This window comes from Cryptomeria japonica, chromosome 1 (genome assembly GCF_030272615.1).
Source record: "Cryptomeria japonica chromosome 1, Sugi_1.0, whole genome shotgun sequence".
In the NCBI taxonomy this organism is placed as follows: domain Eukaryota; kingdom Viridiplantae; phylum Streptophyta; class Pinopsida; order Cupressales; family Cupressaceae; genus Cryptomeria; species Cryptomeria japonica.
The window spans coordinates 510,413,587-510,429,408 of NC_081405.1; the positions used below are offsets into that span (position 1 = coordinate 510,413,587).

General features: G+C 36.3%; 1 protein-coding gene across 1 annotated transcript; it reads right to left on the minus strand.

Moving 5' to 3' along the window:
* Positions 1–7,988: 7,988 nt before the first annotated feature.
* On the minus strand, positions 7,989–10,256 carry LOC131044985 (uncharacterized). The gene is made up of 3 exons (XM_059210738.1): positions 9,759–10,256; positions 9,133–9,659; positions 7,989–8,523 (listed from the first exon to the last, which is right to left on the minus strand). The coding sequence occupies exons 1-3, from the start codon at positions 10,254–10,256 to the stop codon at positions 7,989–7,991; spliced, it is 1,560 nt and encodes a 519-aa protein (XP_059066721.1).
* Positions 10,257–15,822: the final 5,566 nt, after the last annotated feature.

Here is a 15,822-nt window from a genome sequence, read left to right on the forward strand (position 1 = left end):
TTTTAAGAGGATTGCCATCGGCATATAAAATGAAAGTCACTGCTATAAATGAGTTAAGAACAATGCCTAATACATCAGTTACTAGGGATACATTGATTGGGAAACTTTCAGCTTTTGAAATTGAAGAATTTGGTCCTGTTGCTATTATAAAGACAGATTTGGCCTTTAAAGCATCAACATCATCTGCTCCATCATTTGACAAATCTGATTGGAAAGCCTTTTATGCAAGAGAACTTGAAGAAAGTAGGAAAGAAAATGAAGAACTTGAAGCACTATTTGCAAGGAAAATGCCTAAAGGTCCAGTTGGAAGTAAGTATGAAGGTAAAGAACCCTTTAAATGTTTTAACTGTAATAAGATTGGTCATATGGCTTCAAGATGCCCTGATAGACATGCTAGACTAAGAGAAGAAGCTAGAAGAACATACAAGCCTAACCCTGAATATCAGAGATGCAGATTTAAGAAGAATAAAGACAAATCATGTTACATTGTTGATGAAGGTGTGACTAATGATTCTGATGAGGATCCAGCAGACAATGGATGGATTTTTGTTGCTATAACAGAAGATCAACCGGCACCTACTGCTCAACCGGCACCTACTGCTCAACCGGTAGTACAGGCCTTGGCAGCTACAGTTGAAGTAAAGGATGAATGGATTATTGATTCAGGATGCTCACATCATATGATAGGAGACAAAGGTAAATTCTTGAACTTTCAAGAATACAATGGAGGCTTAGTGAGATTTGGAGATGACAAAGCTTGTTCAATCAAAGGTAAGGGTACAATATCTCTTGATGGTAAGCATAACACTAACAATGTCTACTATGTTGAAGAATTAAAGCATAATCTTTTGAGTGTTGGTCAATTAGTTGAGAAAGGATTTCAGTTACAATTTAAAAATGCAAAATGCAAAATCATAAATAGAACTGGTTTGGAAATTGCAACCGGTAATCAGACTAGAGGTAATATCTTTCATTTGAATAACAATGAAAAAACATGCTTAATTGCACATATAGATGAAAGTTGGTTATGACATAAGAGACTCTGTCATGTAAACTTTGATTGCATGGTAAAGATCAGTACTACTAAGACAGTTAGAGATTTACCTAAAATTGTCAAACCTCAGAATACATTATGTAAGGAATGTCAATTTGGAAAACAAGTTAGAGCTAGTTTCAAAAGTATTCCAGAAAAATCCAATAATGCTCTTGATTTGATTCACACTGATTTATGTGGTCCAACTAGAACTAAAAGCTTACAAGGTGATAGATATTTCATGCTAATTATTGATGACTATTCTAGAATGTGTTGGGTTACTTTTCTTAGAAAAAAATCAGAAGCACTTGGAAAGTTCAAACTGTTCAAAGCAATGGTAGAAAATGAAACCGGTAAGAAAATCAAATGTTTAAGATCAGATCAAGGAGGTGAATTTACATCTAAGGAATTTAATACATTATGTGAAGTGAATGGAATCAGAAGACAGCTATCAGCACCTCAGACACTACAACAGAATGGAATTGTTGAAAGGAAAATCAGAACTATCTTGGATGCAACAAGAAGTATGTTATCAAAAGAAAACCTACCACATGTATATTAGAGAGAAGCAGTTATTACAACGGTCTATACATTTAACAAAGTTCACATCAAAGGTGAAACCGGTAAGACCCCTCATGAACTATGGTTTGGTAATACTCCTACTCTTAAGTATTTCAGAATTTTTGGAAGTAAATGCTATATCAGAAGAGATGAGTATATTGGAAAATTTGATCCTAGAAGTGATGAAGGAATATTTCTTGGTTATTCATCTAAGAGCAAAGCATATAGATGTTTCAACAAAAGATTGCAGAAAATTGTTGAAAGTACAAATGTAAAGATTGATGAACAATTCAGAGGAACTTCAAGGTATATAGACTCTGAACTGGCAACATAAATTTTGACAAATGAACCTACTCTAAATCCACCGGTACAGAATGAAGATCTAGTTACCCCGGTATCATCTGAGGATTCCACAATAATTGAGGAACAACAACAAACCAAGACACCCCAGTATGTAAGACTAAATCATTCTGAAGATCGGATAATTGGAAACAAGCTTAAAGGAGTTATGACAAGAGGAAGATTGGCAAATGAAGATGTATGTCTTATTTCTCAAATTGAACCATCATTTGTTAATGAGGCATGTGAAGATAAATTTTGGATTAAAGCTATGGAAGAAGAATTAGAACAAATTGAGAAAAACAACACTTGGACATTAGTTCCCCCGGCCTAAAGATAAAAATGTAACTGGAACCAAATGGGTATTTAGAAACAAACTTAATGAAAATGGTAAGGTTGTCAGAAATAAAGCAAGACTAGTATGTAAGGGATATTCTCATAAGGAAGGAGTTGATTACAATGAAACCTTTGCACCGGTAGCTAGAATTGAGGCAGTTAGATTATTTTTGGCTTTTGCAACACACAAGAACTACAAAGTTTATCAAATGGATATTAAATGTGCATTTTTTAATGGAGATCTTGAAGAGGAAGTATACATTGAACAACCTGATGGATTTTCTTTGACAGATGACAATGATATGGTTTGCAGGTTAAGAAAAGATATGTATGGACTAAAACAAGCTTGAAGAGCTTGGTATGCAAGATTGGATAAGTATCTTTTAAAGATTGGTTTTACCAAAGGAAATGCAGACAACAATTTATATTATAAAGTAACTAATGATGACATCTTGTTTATAGAAGTATTTGTTGATGATATAATCTTTGGAGGAGAAGATGGATTATGTAAGAAATTTTCTATTAAAATGCAGCAAGAATTTGAAATGTCTATGATTGGAGAAATAAAATTCTTTTTAGGATTGCAGATATTTTCACTAAACCTTTGCCTAAGGAGACTTTTGAATATCTTAGAGATCATCTTGGAGTCATACCACCACCAGTAGAGACTTAGATAGTTGATGATTGTCATCAACCGACATAATTAACAGAGAAATCTTTTATTCCGATCTTTGATGGGAAGCTACTTCTCAGGGGGAGTAGTTGGTATATTGAATTGATTGGTATTTTGTATATGAACTTGGTTTTATTGTAACTTTGGCATTTGATGTCAAAGGGGGGGAGATATCTATGGAAAAACACATTATCTTTTGGGGAGAGATTGGTATGGAAAAACTTTGAAAAACACAAGGAAAACACATGTTGCTCCTAGGGGGAGAGATTGTTGTTTAGGAGAGATCATTGCTCTCTATTTATGATATTTTTGGAGATTGTTGGTTTTTGGTACTTGGCATTTCTATTTTGGCACTTTGATGGTTTTTCCTTCTTGTGTTGCCATCAATGCCAAAGGGAGAGATTGATGGTATTTTGGTATGGTTTTGTCATTGATGTTAACACCTACTAAACTCTTATCAACTCTGGCACTTTGGAGATCTAGCACCATTCACCAGAAAGCAAGTAACTATTGCACAGTTACTAGTATCTGGTACACCGGCAAGATATAATGATCACCGACACTTGGAATGGCATGAAAAACACTTGGTAATATCGAAGACATCGTTTGGACATCTTGTCCTAGAGTTTTGTTCATTGGTATATTCATAGTTGCATATTTGTTGCTATCGGCAAATAGGTCTAGGGTTACATCGACAGGTTTATCTTTTCCAGATCAACATGGCACGCTATGGAGATGATTAATTATTGTTGTAAATGCATTAAGCCGACATGTTCAGTCGGTTATTGCATCGGATATTATATTGTTTGTAAAATGTTTTTATTGTAATATCTTGTAGAGCCGACCTACTAAAATTGGTCTTAGGTTATGGTATAAATGTAAGATCTTATTTGTAAGATCAAATGTGGAATGCAAAAAAGGATTGTGTGAAGGTATATGCGAGATTAAGCAAAACTATACACGCAGACATCATTTGAATATTGAAGGAGGGTTTTTGTGAAAGCATATCAGCATTACATCGGTACTGAATCCAACATATGAAGATGCCATTTTGTGCAGTACATTCTTATTGGATTTAACCATCCAACTGTAGTCAGTGTGACTCCCATTTTGTGATTGAACAGTGAGCTCTAGGTTGTTGGCCTTTCTGCATGTGCAGACCCCATTTATGTACACTTACTATCTGCAGTAGTATCATCTGATTGTGGGTAAGGTTTCCCACCATGGTTTTTCCCCTTACAGGGTTTCCACGTACAAATATTGGTGTTATGTGTTGTGGATAACTTTGTGTTTATGTTTCATGCACTAATCCTTACCGGTATAGTAATTAACTGTTAAAACTGTCTACCGACATATTGAATTGGTTTACCGGTATTAAGCATTAAGTTGGTTAAGTTGTTTTTGGTTTAAATTTATTTGACAACTGATTCACCCCCCCCCCCATCTCAGTTGTCTCCAGGACCTAACAATGTTTGTTTTCACATACTCTAAAAAATATCAAGTGAGCGCATTGGTATATATCTACACTTTGTCAATTTTCCCTGCAAAATCTGCCTATAGTTTTCTCCCTGGGTGCTACTGAGAAAATTGTGAATTTGATGTGGTTTGTGCACAAAATAGTTTATTTTGAAAGATAAATAATTAAAGTATTTATATACAAAGTATATTACAAAAATTTAGATTGATTCCACAAATTATACACACCAACAGGAAAAATTCCTCTAATTAACGTCAATATTTACGCATCTATCCATTGTTGTGTTTTCCTTTGACTAGACGATTGATTTTACATTTAATTTACTACTCACGAGCTGATTTATACATTGCTGCTATTGAAATCGTATTATCTAGATTTGATGTGGATACAAAACTCGACAGCCATTTTTTGGGGGTTGTTTTATTTCTTCAGTAGAACTGAATGTCAAATTTTTTAACAGCCAACTTTGGGATGTGTTAAAAAACTTGTAAATCAAACAACGGTGGTTGAAAGACGTGCCATATATGACCACCCATGATGTTTATAAATAAAGTTCAATAGATTGACAATCACAATATCTGCAAAAGATCAAAGTTTGCATCGTTTTTCATTTTTGCTATCGAGATATTAGTAGTGAAATAATGAGGTTCTATGTCATTGATGTCTCCCCTCCTTATTGTATTACTATGTATCCCCTTCACTCAATCACTTGGGTGGAACACTCTCTCTATGCAAATACACACGAAACCCACCTAAACGATGCCCTTCCTCATTGCCTCCCCTTTATATCTTCTCATAATTTTGCATTTGATCTTTTTGTTGTCAAATGATTAATGACCTTCCTCATTCCTTTCTACTCAATCTACAAATCAGTTGGTTATTGATTCTCCTTCCCCTATTTATGTTGTCAATTTATAGATTGACATTGCTTCTTCTTTCCTCTTGTTGCAACAGTAGCCCAATCAGTTGGTTTTCTATGAACTTGATTATATTCTTACGCAATCCTCCTCATTGTATTTATGTTTATTATTTTGGCACTAATGCATCAATTTCAAGTTTTTAAGCCTTTTCTGCTACACCTATCATTTTTCCAAGGCACGATGCTTTTGCTATCAATTCACAATCCTCTCTTCAATTTCTTCTCTCTTATTATTGGTTTTCAAAGATTTGTGTGTTTTAATGATTTGGCATATATCACTTGGAAAATGTATTCTTTCAAAGTTCCTAAGTGTGCCAACTAAGCCATTTGACAAATCCACTTTGATGCATATCCTACCATCACTACAATCTACGAGACAATATTTAGTTTAAGACATTATGTCAAACAATTCACTGCCTTGTCCATGCTCTGTCTCAAAGCTCCCATTTCACTAGCATAGGATGTCAAATTTGCCTCTTCACTTGCCAATTTTAATTACTCAAATGTCCTAAGACTTTTTTGAGTAGCCTACTATGTGCAAATCCTGCATTCTTTGTCATCCATGAGATCCCATTTCTAAGAGGCATTCATCAAGCATTCACGGGCCTTGCCTATACTTTCACAAATTGCATATTATCTACTAGGACAGTTGTAATTTAAGCATTGGTTAAAATTCCTCCAATCGGTCTTTATACCTGCCAACTACATTCAGATTGCTTTGGACTTGAATTTGAGAGGTTTGTAACAAGGTTTTAGCGATAATTTGGTCAGAACACCCGATTCACACCTAAATACAAACTGTCACCAATTTGTTATCAAATTTATAATTCGATTGATTAAATGTTTTGAGTTCATAGAAAAATTTCACTTATTGAATTTGATGAAGCACAGAAACCGTTAATCATTACCTTTCAATAGCTCGAATTCCCTTCAAAATTTGCAGGGATGAATAACCTAAACAAACCAAATTTGGAGAAAGCTAATTGATAATAGTTTTGGATCTGTTGTCACTGGTTTGCCCATGTTCTACTGCACTATAATTGAATTTGATGAAGCACGGAAATCGTTAATCATTACCTTTCAATAGCTCGAATTCCCTTCAAAATTTGCAGGGATGAATAACCTAAACAAACCAAATTTGGAGAAAGCTAATTGATAATAGTTTTGGATCTGTTGTCACTAGTTTGCCCATGTTCTACTACACTATAATTAGAGATATCATATGGGATTTATATATTTTTTTGGTCGATAATAATTGTTTTTTATTGCATTATAATATAGAGAAATTACGTCAGAAAATTTCGGGCTTCCAGACTGCAAATTTGCCCAATTTTAGTTATTTTCCTTACATTCATAACCCATAATCACCATTACCCTTATATCAAAAGACATCTAAACAACAAACCTTTCCCATACTGCCCACCTTTCACTACTTCCCATAGGGTGAAATACAATCCCTGAACATCTATATCCAAAAACTACCCAAACCCTACTATATCTTGCAGAAAATGAGGCATCTATAATCCGCCTTATAAAACTAAGCAAAGTGAGAAACCAATTGTTACTACCTTATTACACTAACCAAGACTTATTTGTATACATTAACCTTCCTCCTAGTCTAAATCAGAGCTGCTCCAGTGTTGTCTGTGAAGTTTGCCTCAAAAGCTCTTCGTTTCCTCACCCCTGACCACTTGCCTTTAGGAAAAGCCTCCAGCCATGCCTGTGTCAGCTCGTTGTCTTCCTTCTCAAGACTCCCACCCTTTCCAAAACATAGGCCTCCTTGTCAACTTTCCCAATCCACCGGACGAAAGAAACTATGTCGAATCTATCAGCATCCTTAGCTTCTGCAAAGCCCTCTGAGTAATCAAAACCAACCCTAGGCACCACCCATTCCAGAATGGAGTCCAAACCTTCGAGCATTGCATCTTCAAAAATGGATGCAACTGCCCATTTAACCGTGTCTGTGTTATCACTAGATTCCAAACCCCAAGCTATTACCATCGAAATAATATCCAAGTTCACCTTCCACCTTGAGACATTCTCCATGAAAAAAGGCCCCACAACCTCCATCATCGTGTTGACCATCTCTACATCCTTGAATCTTAACAGCCCCAACTTTCTATCTCTACTTACAACTCCTTTAAATCCCTTTTGCTATTTTTTAGTGGTTACTGTGAAGTTTGCCTCCATGGTTTTGAATTCTGAGCTTCCTAACTTATGTAAATTTGCCTCCTATCTTCCCTAGAGATTCCCAGATTTCTTCGCTTCTCACCTTACCCAAATTTACACAATAGCCCTCGACTTTATAGGCCTTGCATAGGTCTTTGTTATTGACGTGACATGTCATCCTTCTAATCATGTTGACGCACCTCTAAAATACTCGGGGGTTCCTTACACCCGCCCTCTATCTTTAACTTGCTCACTTATCTTTATGAAAGCTTTAAATATTTTCCAAGAAGAAAGAAATCATTAAAAGTTGAGCATTCCATAAACGCCGCCACTTCCAACTTTTGTTGCCAAAATTTAACGGATCATCATTTCCTAATTTGTGCAAGATTTCAAATCAAATTTCCCAGAGAGGGAGCCACACTAATTTTGCTGCAAGATGACATCACCTCCTGACGTCACCAGTCCCATGCTTGACATCCACTCATTGCACTGTCACTATTCCCGACAATGGGATCCATTGGAAATCTTCCAGTTTAACTTCACCTTCTAAATCAAATGAGAGAGCCCATTTGGATAGTTTGTCAGCAGTCTGATTGCCTTCTCTTCGAATATGACTAATTTTGAAATTTTCAAAAAAAATTAACTCCTCTTTTATCACGGCGATGAATCCTTCAAGATGCCACGCTTTGATCTCCCCATTCATTATAGCCTGGATTATAATTAGGGAGTCTCCTTCAAGGTGGAGATTTCGAACACCTTGGCTTCTAGCTAATCCAGCTACTAGAAGGGTTGCTTGCACTTCAGCTTCATTGTTCGTGCTTTTCGTAAGTCTTTTGGCTCCACATTTAATTAAATATCCATTGTCATTCCACATCGCCAAACCTGCTCCTACTAAGCTTTTGGATGTTTGGGCTGCCCCATCAAAATTTACTTTAAACCAACCCTTCTCTGGAGGCTTCCACCGAGCTTCCAATACTTTCTTATTCTGCCCCTTGTTGCTTGCCACAGATCCATGCCTGATCTTAATTCCTGGCTAGGCTTTCTGCATATTCCTATCCATTAAGGTGAAAGGGGTAGTCACTGAGAAGGCTTGTGATGCAGTTGAGCCTACAACCTCTTCAATAGCCCTGTTAATTCTGAGCAGTAGCCTCCTCACATCCTCAGCCTTATCCTAAAAAATTCTTTGATTACTTTCTTTCTAAATCTCCCATATTACTATAGAGGGGCTTATTTTCTAGACACTTGAAAGGGTCGACTTACTAGGTTGCCTTGGCCAGCTTTCAAATACCCCTTTGAGGGAGCATTGCAGAGGACCTTGCCAATTTAAATTCCCTTGAAGATCATACCAACACCTCTGTGCTACTTCACAATTCAGAAGCAAATGATCTACAGATTCCTCTGATTTATTGCACATCACACACTTGGTCGGGCCCACAAAACCTATCATCTTCCTTCTCTCCCCTGTTAGGATTATACCTTTGATAGCTAACCATGCAAAGGAACTAGCTTTCGGGAGGCACTTCTTGCTCCAAAAAAGGTCCCATACTCTTGTGTGGTTCTCCTCCCTTCCTTCCAAAAATTGGTAGCCCAATTTAACTGAATAGTTCCCATCCCTTGCACCATACCAAATCACTCTATCCTTTGTGCCTGTAAGAAAGAGCTTCCTCTGATCCAAAACATCCCTGAGCCTTTGCTGTAGCTGAGCTAATAGACTTGTTGTCGAAAGGTCCTTCCAAACCCATTCCTTTCCTATTTCACCCTCAATGCACCTCATGTAATCCTTTACTTTATCCCCCCAAAGTTGCACAAAGTGTTCCTTTGTCTCTAAGAAGTCTCCTAGTTCTCTTATTGCTGAGAAACCTGCCCATGAATCCTCCCAAAACTTAGCTTTTGTCCCTTTACCAATCTGCCATGTTAGATGATCCATGACCACCCCTTGACAATCCATTATGAAATTCCAAATAGCAGACCCTCTAGGGGGGTTGCGAATTGTGAATACTCTGTGATCATCTGGAGAATCCAAATATTTTGCTCTCAACACTTTAACCCACATCTGATTTGGATTAGTGTAAATGTTCCACACTAATTTAGCCCCTAAGGCAGTATTCATTTTATGCCAGTCTCTCAAACCAGCACCCCCTCTAATCTTTGCCTAACATATTTTGTCCCATGCCAATAATGTAATTTTTTCCTGATCATTTGCCCCATTCCAAAAGAATTTTTTCATCCTTTGTTGAATTGAATTAATTACCTTTTTTGGGATCTTTAAACACATCATAGAGTAAATAGGAATAGTTGACACTACAGTTCTCAACATTGAAATTCTACCAACTAATGTAAGCCATCTACTTTTCCACCCATCCATTTTATTTATACAACTATCAATTAAATTCTTCCATAAATCAAATTTGTTTGCATCTCCAAAGAAGGGGATTCCTAAATACTTGCCTGGAAGAGACCCCACTTTCATGCTCAGAATTTTGCAAACTTCCCTCTGCTTACAAGGTTTAGTGTTGAAAAAAAATATTTCAGATTTATTCCAATTTACTTTTTGACCTGAAGCTTTTTCATATATATCTAGGGTCTCTTTCATAACCTGGGCTTCCCTTGTTGTAGCATCTCCAGCTAGAAAGGTGTCATCTGTAAATTGCAAATGTGTTATCGAATTCACTCCTGCTGCAATTTGAACACCTTTCCAGACCCCTTCTTCCCATTTCTTGGAAATGAATTGCCCAAGCACTTCTGCCATGATAATGAACAAAAAGGGAGAGATAGGATCACCATGCCTAATGCCTTTCTTAGACTCAAAAAATCCCTAAGGGCTTCTATTTATAATGACTGAAAATCTAGGGGAGGTGATACAACTTTTCACCCATGCTATCCACTCCTTGCTAAAACCAAATCTCCAAAGGACTTTCATGAGAAAATCCCTATTCACCTCATCATAAGCTTTCCTTATATCCACCTTAATCATCATCTTTTCGGTCTTTGATGTCCAAATGGAATGAACATCTTCATGTGCAAGGATTATTCCTTCATAAATAGATTTGCCTAAAGCAAATCCACTTTGCTCGCTTGATATGACCAAATCCAAAACCGGTTTTAGTCTATTTTCCATAACTTTGGATATTATTTTATAGATGGTGTTGCATAGAGATATTGGGTGGAAGTCATCAAAATAATTGAACCCAACCTTCTTTGGAATCAAGGCTATGAAAGTGTTGTTAAAGTCCTTTAAAACAAACCCTCCCATCCTTGATTCCTCCACAACTCCTAAAATATCCTCTGCTAGGATGTCCCAAAATTTTTGAAAAAAGAGGGTTGGGAACCCATCCGGTCTTGGAGATTTGTCCAACCCTAAACCAAAAATAGCTAGCTTCACCTCCTCCATTGACACCGACTCCATTAACCTTTTATTGTGTTCTTCATTTACTCTTGAAGGAATAACCCCCAAAATTTGAGGCATGTCTTCTCCCTGGTTCCCCACTCCATTGAAGATTTCTGAGAAATGTTTAACTGCTTCCCGATTTATCTTATTTAAACATGAAACAGTCCCCCCTTCTTTGTTCTTTATAGAAAAAATCTTGTTTTGGGATCTTCTAACTTTGACTTAAGTATGGAATTTTTTTTGTATTTTTGTCTCCATCTTTTAACCAAGTTTCTCTAGACTTTTGTCTCCAAAAGATTTCCTCTCTTGCTAACACCTCCGAGTATCCTTTGCTTAATAGTTTCTCTTTTCTAAAGGATTCTTCATCCATTCCTTGGCTAATAAGGTGTTCGTGTAGAGCTTTTAAAGTCTTCTTCTAATTCTGCCTTTTCTTTGAAAATATTTTTAAAAGTTTCTCTATTCCATCTCTTAAATTGTTCCTTTAAAAACTAGAGTTTTTTGAAGAAAATGAAAGCTTTGTTACCTGGATTGTGCTTCCACCACTGTTCAACTAGAATTCTGATGTTGTTGTCCCGTAGCCACATTGCCTCAAATTTGAACGGGCATCTCTTTGGGGCGTTGTCTTCTTGAATTTTGAGGTAAATGGGGTAATGATCTGATCCCGTAATAGGTAGAATCTCTGCAAAATTGTTCCAATGACTCTCCGATCAGTCTCTAGCTATAAAAAACCTGTCTAATCTTTCAGCAATGTTTAGGAAACCACTCCTTCTATTAGTCTAGGTGAACTCCCCCGTTCTAATGGGAATCTCAATCAGTCCTGAGCTCATGACAAAAGAACTGAAGTCTCTTTGGCTCTGCCTGTTCCAACCTACCCCACCCATTTTATCCGAAGGGTGAAGTAGAGCATTAAAATCACCTCCAAGAATAAATAAATTCTCCATGTCATTCCTCATTATCTCTAACAACTCATCCCACACCCGCACTTTCATATTTGTGTTATTGGGCCCATAGATGTTGATGAGGAAAATACTTGTTTGAAGTTGCATTGATTTAATCTTCAACCAGTGCCACCATCGAGTGGCTCTAATAACTACCACATCCATCACCAAATCCTTCCAAAGAGATGCAAGGCCTCTGGAGGCACCTTGAGCTCCCACCATACTACAATTCCATAATTGAAACTTCCTAGAAAAAGCACTAACATCTTCGTCTTTGATCTTTGTTTCCTGAATTAGAAAAATGTCCGGTCTCACTTGATCAAGGCATCTTTTGATCAAGCATATCTTGTCAGGGGCATTGCAGCCCCTGACATTCCACGATAGGGTCCTCATTTCTCTCAAGAAAAGGCATAGCCTTTTTTCGATCTCAATTTTCTTTGGCCTGCAACATTTCCCACCATTTCCAATTTAGCCTTGTTGGATTTTGCGCATCTTTTCTTTTTCTCTCCCACTCTGGCTTTTGATTGAAGAGCTAGGGTCATCTCCAAATATCACTTTTCATGAGTTCCAGCTAGGGTTAAAGTCCCAATTCATCATCTCCATCTGGGAGCATGATGACTCGAAATCATATTCTGACTCTAAAAGATCCCCTCCACTATTTTTTACACCTTCAATAGAGCTTTCTAGGTTTTTTATTAGAGAGATTTGAATATCTTTGAAGATTGGATCCTCCATAAGAGGGTCTGTGTTTCCAACCATCCTTTCTTAATTATTCAAAAAGCTTTCAAGACCAGGGGCTATAGATGTCTCCTGGTTATTCCAGACAAGGGGATCCTCCACGTGTTTCATTGGGTTTATAGGGGATATCATCATTCTCTCCACTTGGGATATTTCCTGAGCATTGTTCTCATTGTTTTGGGTTGTTGGGCTTTTTTCATCCTCTATAGAAGCCCTATCTTCCAAAGATATAGGCTTGTTTACTTCCACCCTTGTGTCCTCCAAAATCCATTCCACTTCCGGAGCATATCTCTCTGAGTTGGCATCTGCACCCCCTGTTACAGTCAAAGGTTGATCTTCTCCTAAATTCCTATGCCCATTTTTTCTTTTATAAAGTTCAAAGGAATGTGTCTCTGAGACAAAAGACTCATCAATTGCATCCTTCTGTGATTCATATTTATCCATATAAAGTGCCATTGCAAACTCTCTTCTGCATTTTGTAAGGGATTGAATCTCCCAATCTTTTTCATTCCATATATGTTCTCCATGATAGCCTTCTAACATTTTGATTATCTCCTCCTCTAGATGGTGCTACATCACAGCTTTGCCTTTGTTTTCTTTTTGACAAAAGCTCGTTGGATGGATTTTGATAGAGCAGTTTGAACATGACTCCATGTCTTCTTCCAACATCACTTTTTGTTTCCATATCCCCATCCCCGTTTTAATCTCTAGTGTGTCAAGAGGGTTGTGGATTGGCTGCTAGTTGATGCATAGCCTAGAAACTAGGCTGAAATCAGAGGGGTCAACAAATTCTTTGGTCATTTCAAATTCACCCAGATGATCTCCTATTTGTTTCAGAGTCTCCGTATCTTTATACTCCTGAGGAAGGCTCGGTATTTTTATCCAGATTAGGACCTTTTCATCTAGAGCTTCACATGGGTTAAAGTTAGGTTTCCAGCCTGAGATATTTAAACCTTTTCCTTCTAGAAAAAAATGACCCATTCTCTATTATCCAATCTTTATCCTGGACTGTTGGGCAGACTACTTGGTACTAACCATTTCCCAGTGTTTTGAGATCCATTCCCTTCCCCCAATTTTTGTCGCACCATTTCCTAAACTTGGAAAAAGTAAGCCACATTCCTCCTCATTTAATGAAAAGGGCTTTGTCAGACAAAAAACTAAGCGAATCCTTCCATGCATTAGTTGAAATCTCTACAGACATTACTCTACTGACTTCAACATTAGGGATTACCTCTAGGACCTTAGCTACTTCTTTGGAGAGTTTTAGTTGCTAGAACTTCTCCTGAACTGTTCTAAAGTCCACTTTCGGACCAGAGCCAATATCTCGGTAGCCCCAAAAAAAGCTTCCCTTTTGCATCCATGGTGGTTTGGGCCTGTCGTCTCCCGATTTGTTCCAAACCTTTGAAATCCCCGAAGCCTTCCATTACCAAATATTTTGCATCCTTTGGTTATGATAACTGTTATTCCAACCGTGACTGGAATTCCTCCCAAGCGGCCATCATTGTCCGTTTCCTCCTCTGTAGAGGAAACCCTTGTGTTTCCTAAAACCAAACCACCCGCTCCACTCTGCTATTTTTGACAAGCTGTATCCAATATATATGGGATTTATATTAGTCTCAACTTCTCTACCTTCAATTTCTTTCCATTTCTCACAATGTAGAGTATTAACCTCCCTCCAACTCACTATATTTTAAAATAAATATAAATTTAAGATTTTTTTGGCAAGTTCTTGTTCTTACTATTTGTGTTATTATCTCTTCATCTACTCCTACCATATATTCTAGATTTTTTTTAGATAGACATATATTCTAATTTTTTTGGTCTTTGAGTATCTTAATTTACAATTTTTTTTAATGGCATCTTCATCCCGTGTATCTTGTGTTTGAATTTGTGTGCATGTATCTCAAATTGATCCTCTTCTTTAAAAGCCTCATGAATAGGCTTTCAAGCATTTGCCTAATAGACTATGGTTCTTTGAACATATTTTAAGCACAAAAAGAAAAGTACCCTTTGAATATACATTTGTAAATAAGAGGTTTAAGATGAAAGAACTCTTTATACAAATTCAAATAGTCAACCTACCGGCTAATGACAAGAGTAATTAACACGAGATGAAATAAATAACTTCAAGAATGTCATGGACACGATGTTAGGCAATATGAAGTTGTTATTTGCTATCAATAACATAACATTTATATGTTGGCCAATTTTACATGTGACTATCCCAACTTTATCATATCCTTTATTGTTTGAGAACAATTTTTCATTTTTTTCTTGTATTTTAACAAGTTAGGTAATTAAATTTACCAAACTACAGCATTACATTACATTATAAATATCACCTTTATTATTCCACCCTATTAATTCAATCAAATTTAAGTCCACTTAAATTGGTGGAGCCTCGTTTTATTTCATATTAAATGCATATTATATATAAATTTGTTTTCTTTGGTTTTAAAGTACTTGGAAATGCATTAAGTAAACCTACACCCATAAATATCAGTTACACTTATGCTTTTTCATTTCTCGCCAAGCTTTCTTCTTCATCTTAATTTTTCACGAAGTTAGTTGTCTTCTACATGTACAATCATTACAATTTACTACCATGCTACTAATTGACATCTTCTAATTTGTAATTTTATGAATCTTACATATACAATTAATTGCTTTGGTTTTATCTAATGGTCACTACATATTTCTTCATGGATTTTATTGCCCACAATGCAATGTGAACAAGACAAAACCTATTTCCAATAGCCCAAAAGAACCGAGCTACCAGGTATTCTTCATAAACATTTTTTTGTAGTTTATCCGATACAATTACATTTCCAAAATAAAATTTCATATTCACAACTCTCACATATTTGGATTTTTTCCTTCAATATTTGTTATAAATATACATATGTATAATGTGTGTGTGTGTGTGTGTGTGTGTGTGTGTGTGTGTGTGTGTGTCTATATATATATATATATATATATATATATATATAAGTTTGATAGTGTCGTTTCAACTTCATTTCCAATATCTATTTGTGGTTTCAAATACATTTCCAATTTATATTTTTCATTAGATCCAATATTTTTGGTTACTCTCACAACATAATATTTGTGAATTTTATATATCATTTATAAGGAAAATTATTGCAAGAAGTGAAAATGCATTCTTTGATTGAAAATGCAATAAAAAAAATCAATGATGGGCACCCTCAAATACAACCACATCTTCAAGTCGTACACATCGCTGAGATTGA

Bases quoted from the DNA above. Each gene is read 5' to 3' on its own strand.
- LOC131044985 (XM_059210738.1), bottom strand. From the start codon at position 10,256: ATGGCAGAAGTGCTTGGGCAATTCATTTCCAAGAAATGGGAAGAAGGG. The intron at 9,660-9,758 runs GTAATTAATTCA...AAAATATGTTAG, and splicing joins GTTTAAAGATCCCAAAAAAG to GCAAAGATTAGAGGGGGTGC. The intron at 8,524-9,132 runs GTATGGTGCAAG...AATTAAGATCAG, and splicing joins ACAAAGGATAGAGTGATTTG to GCATGGATCTGTGGCAAGCA.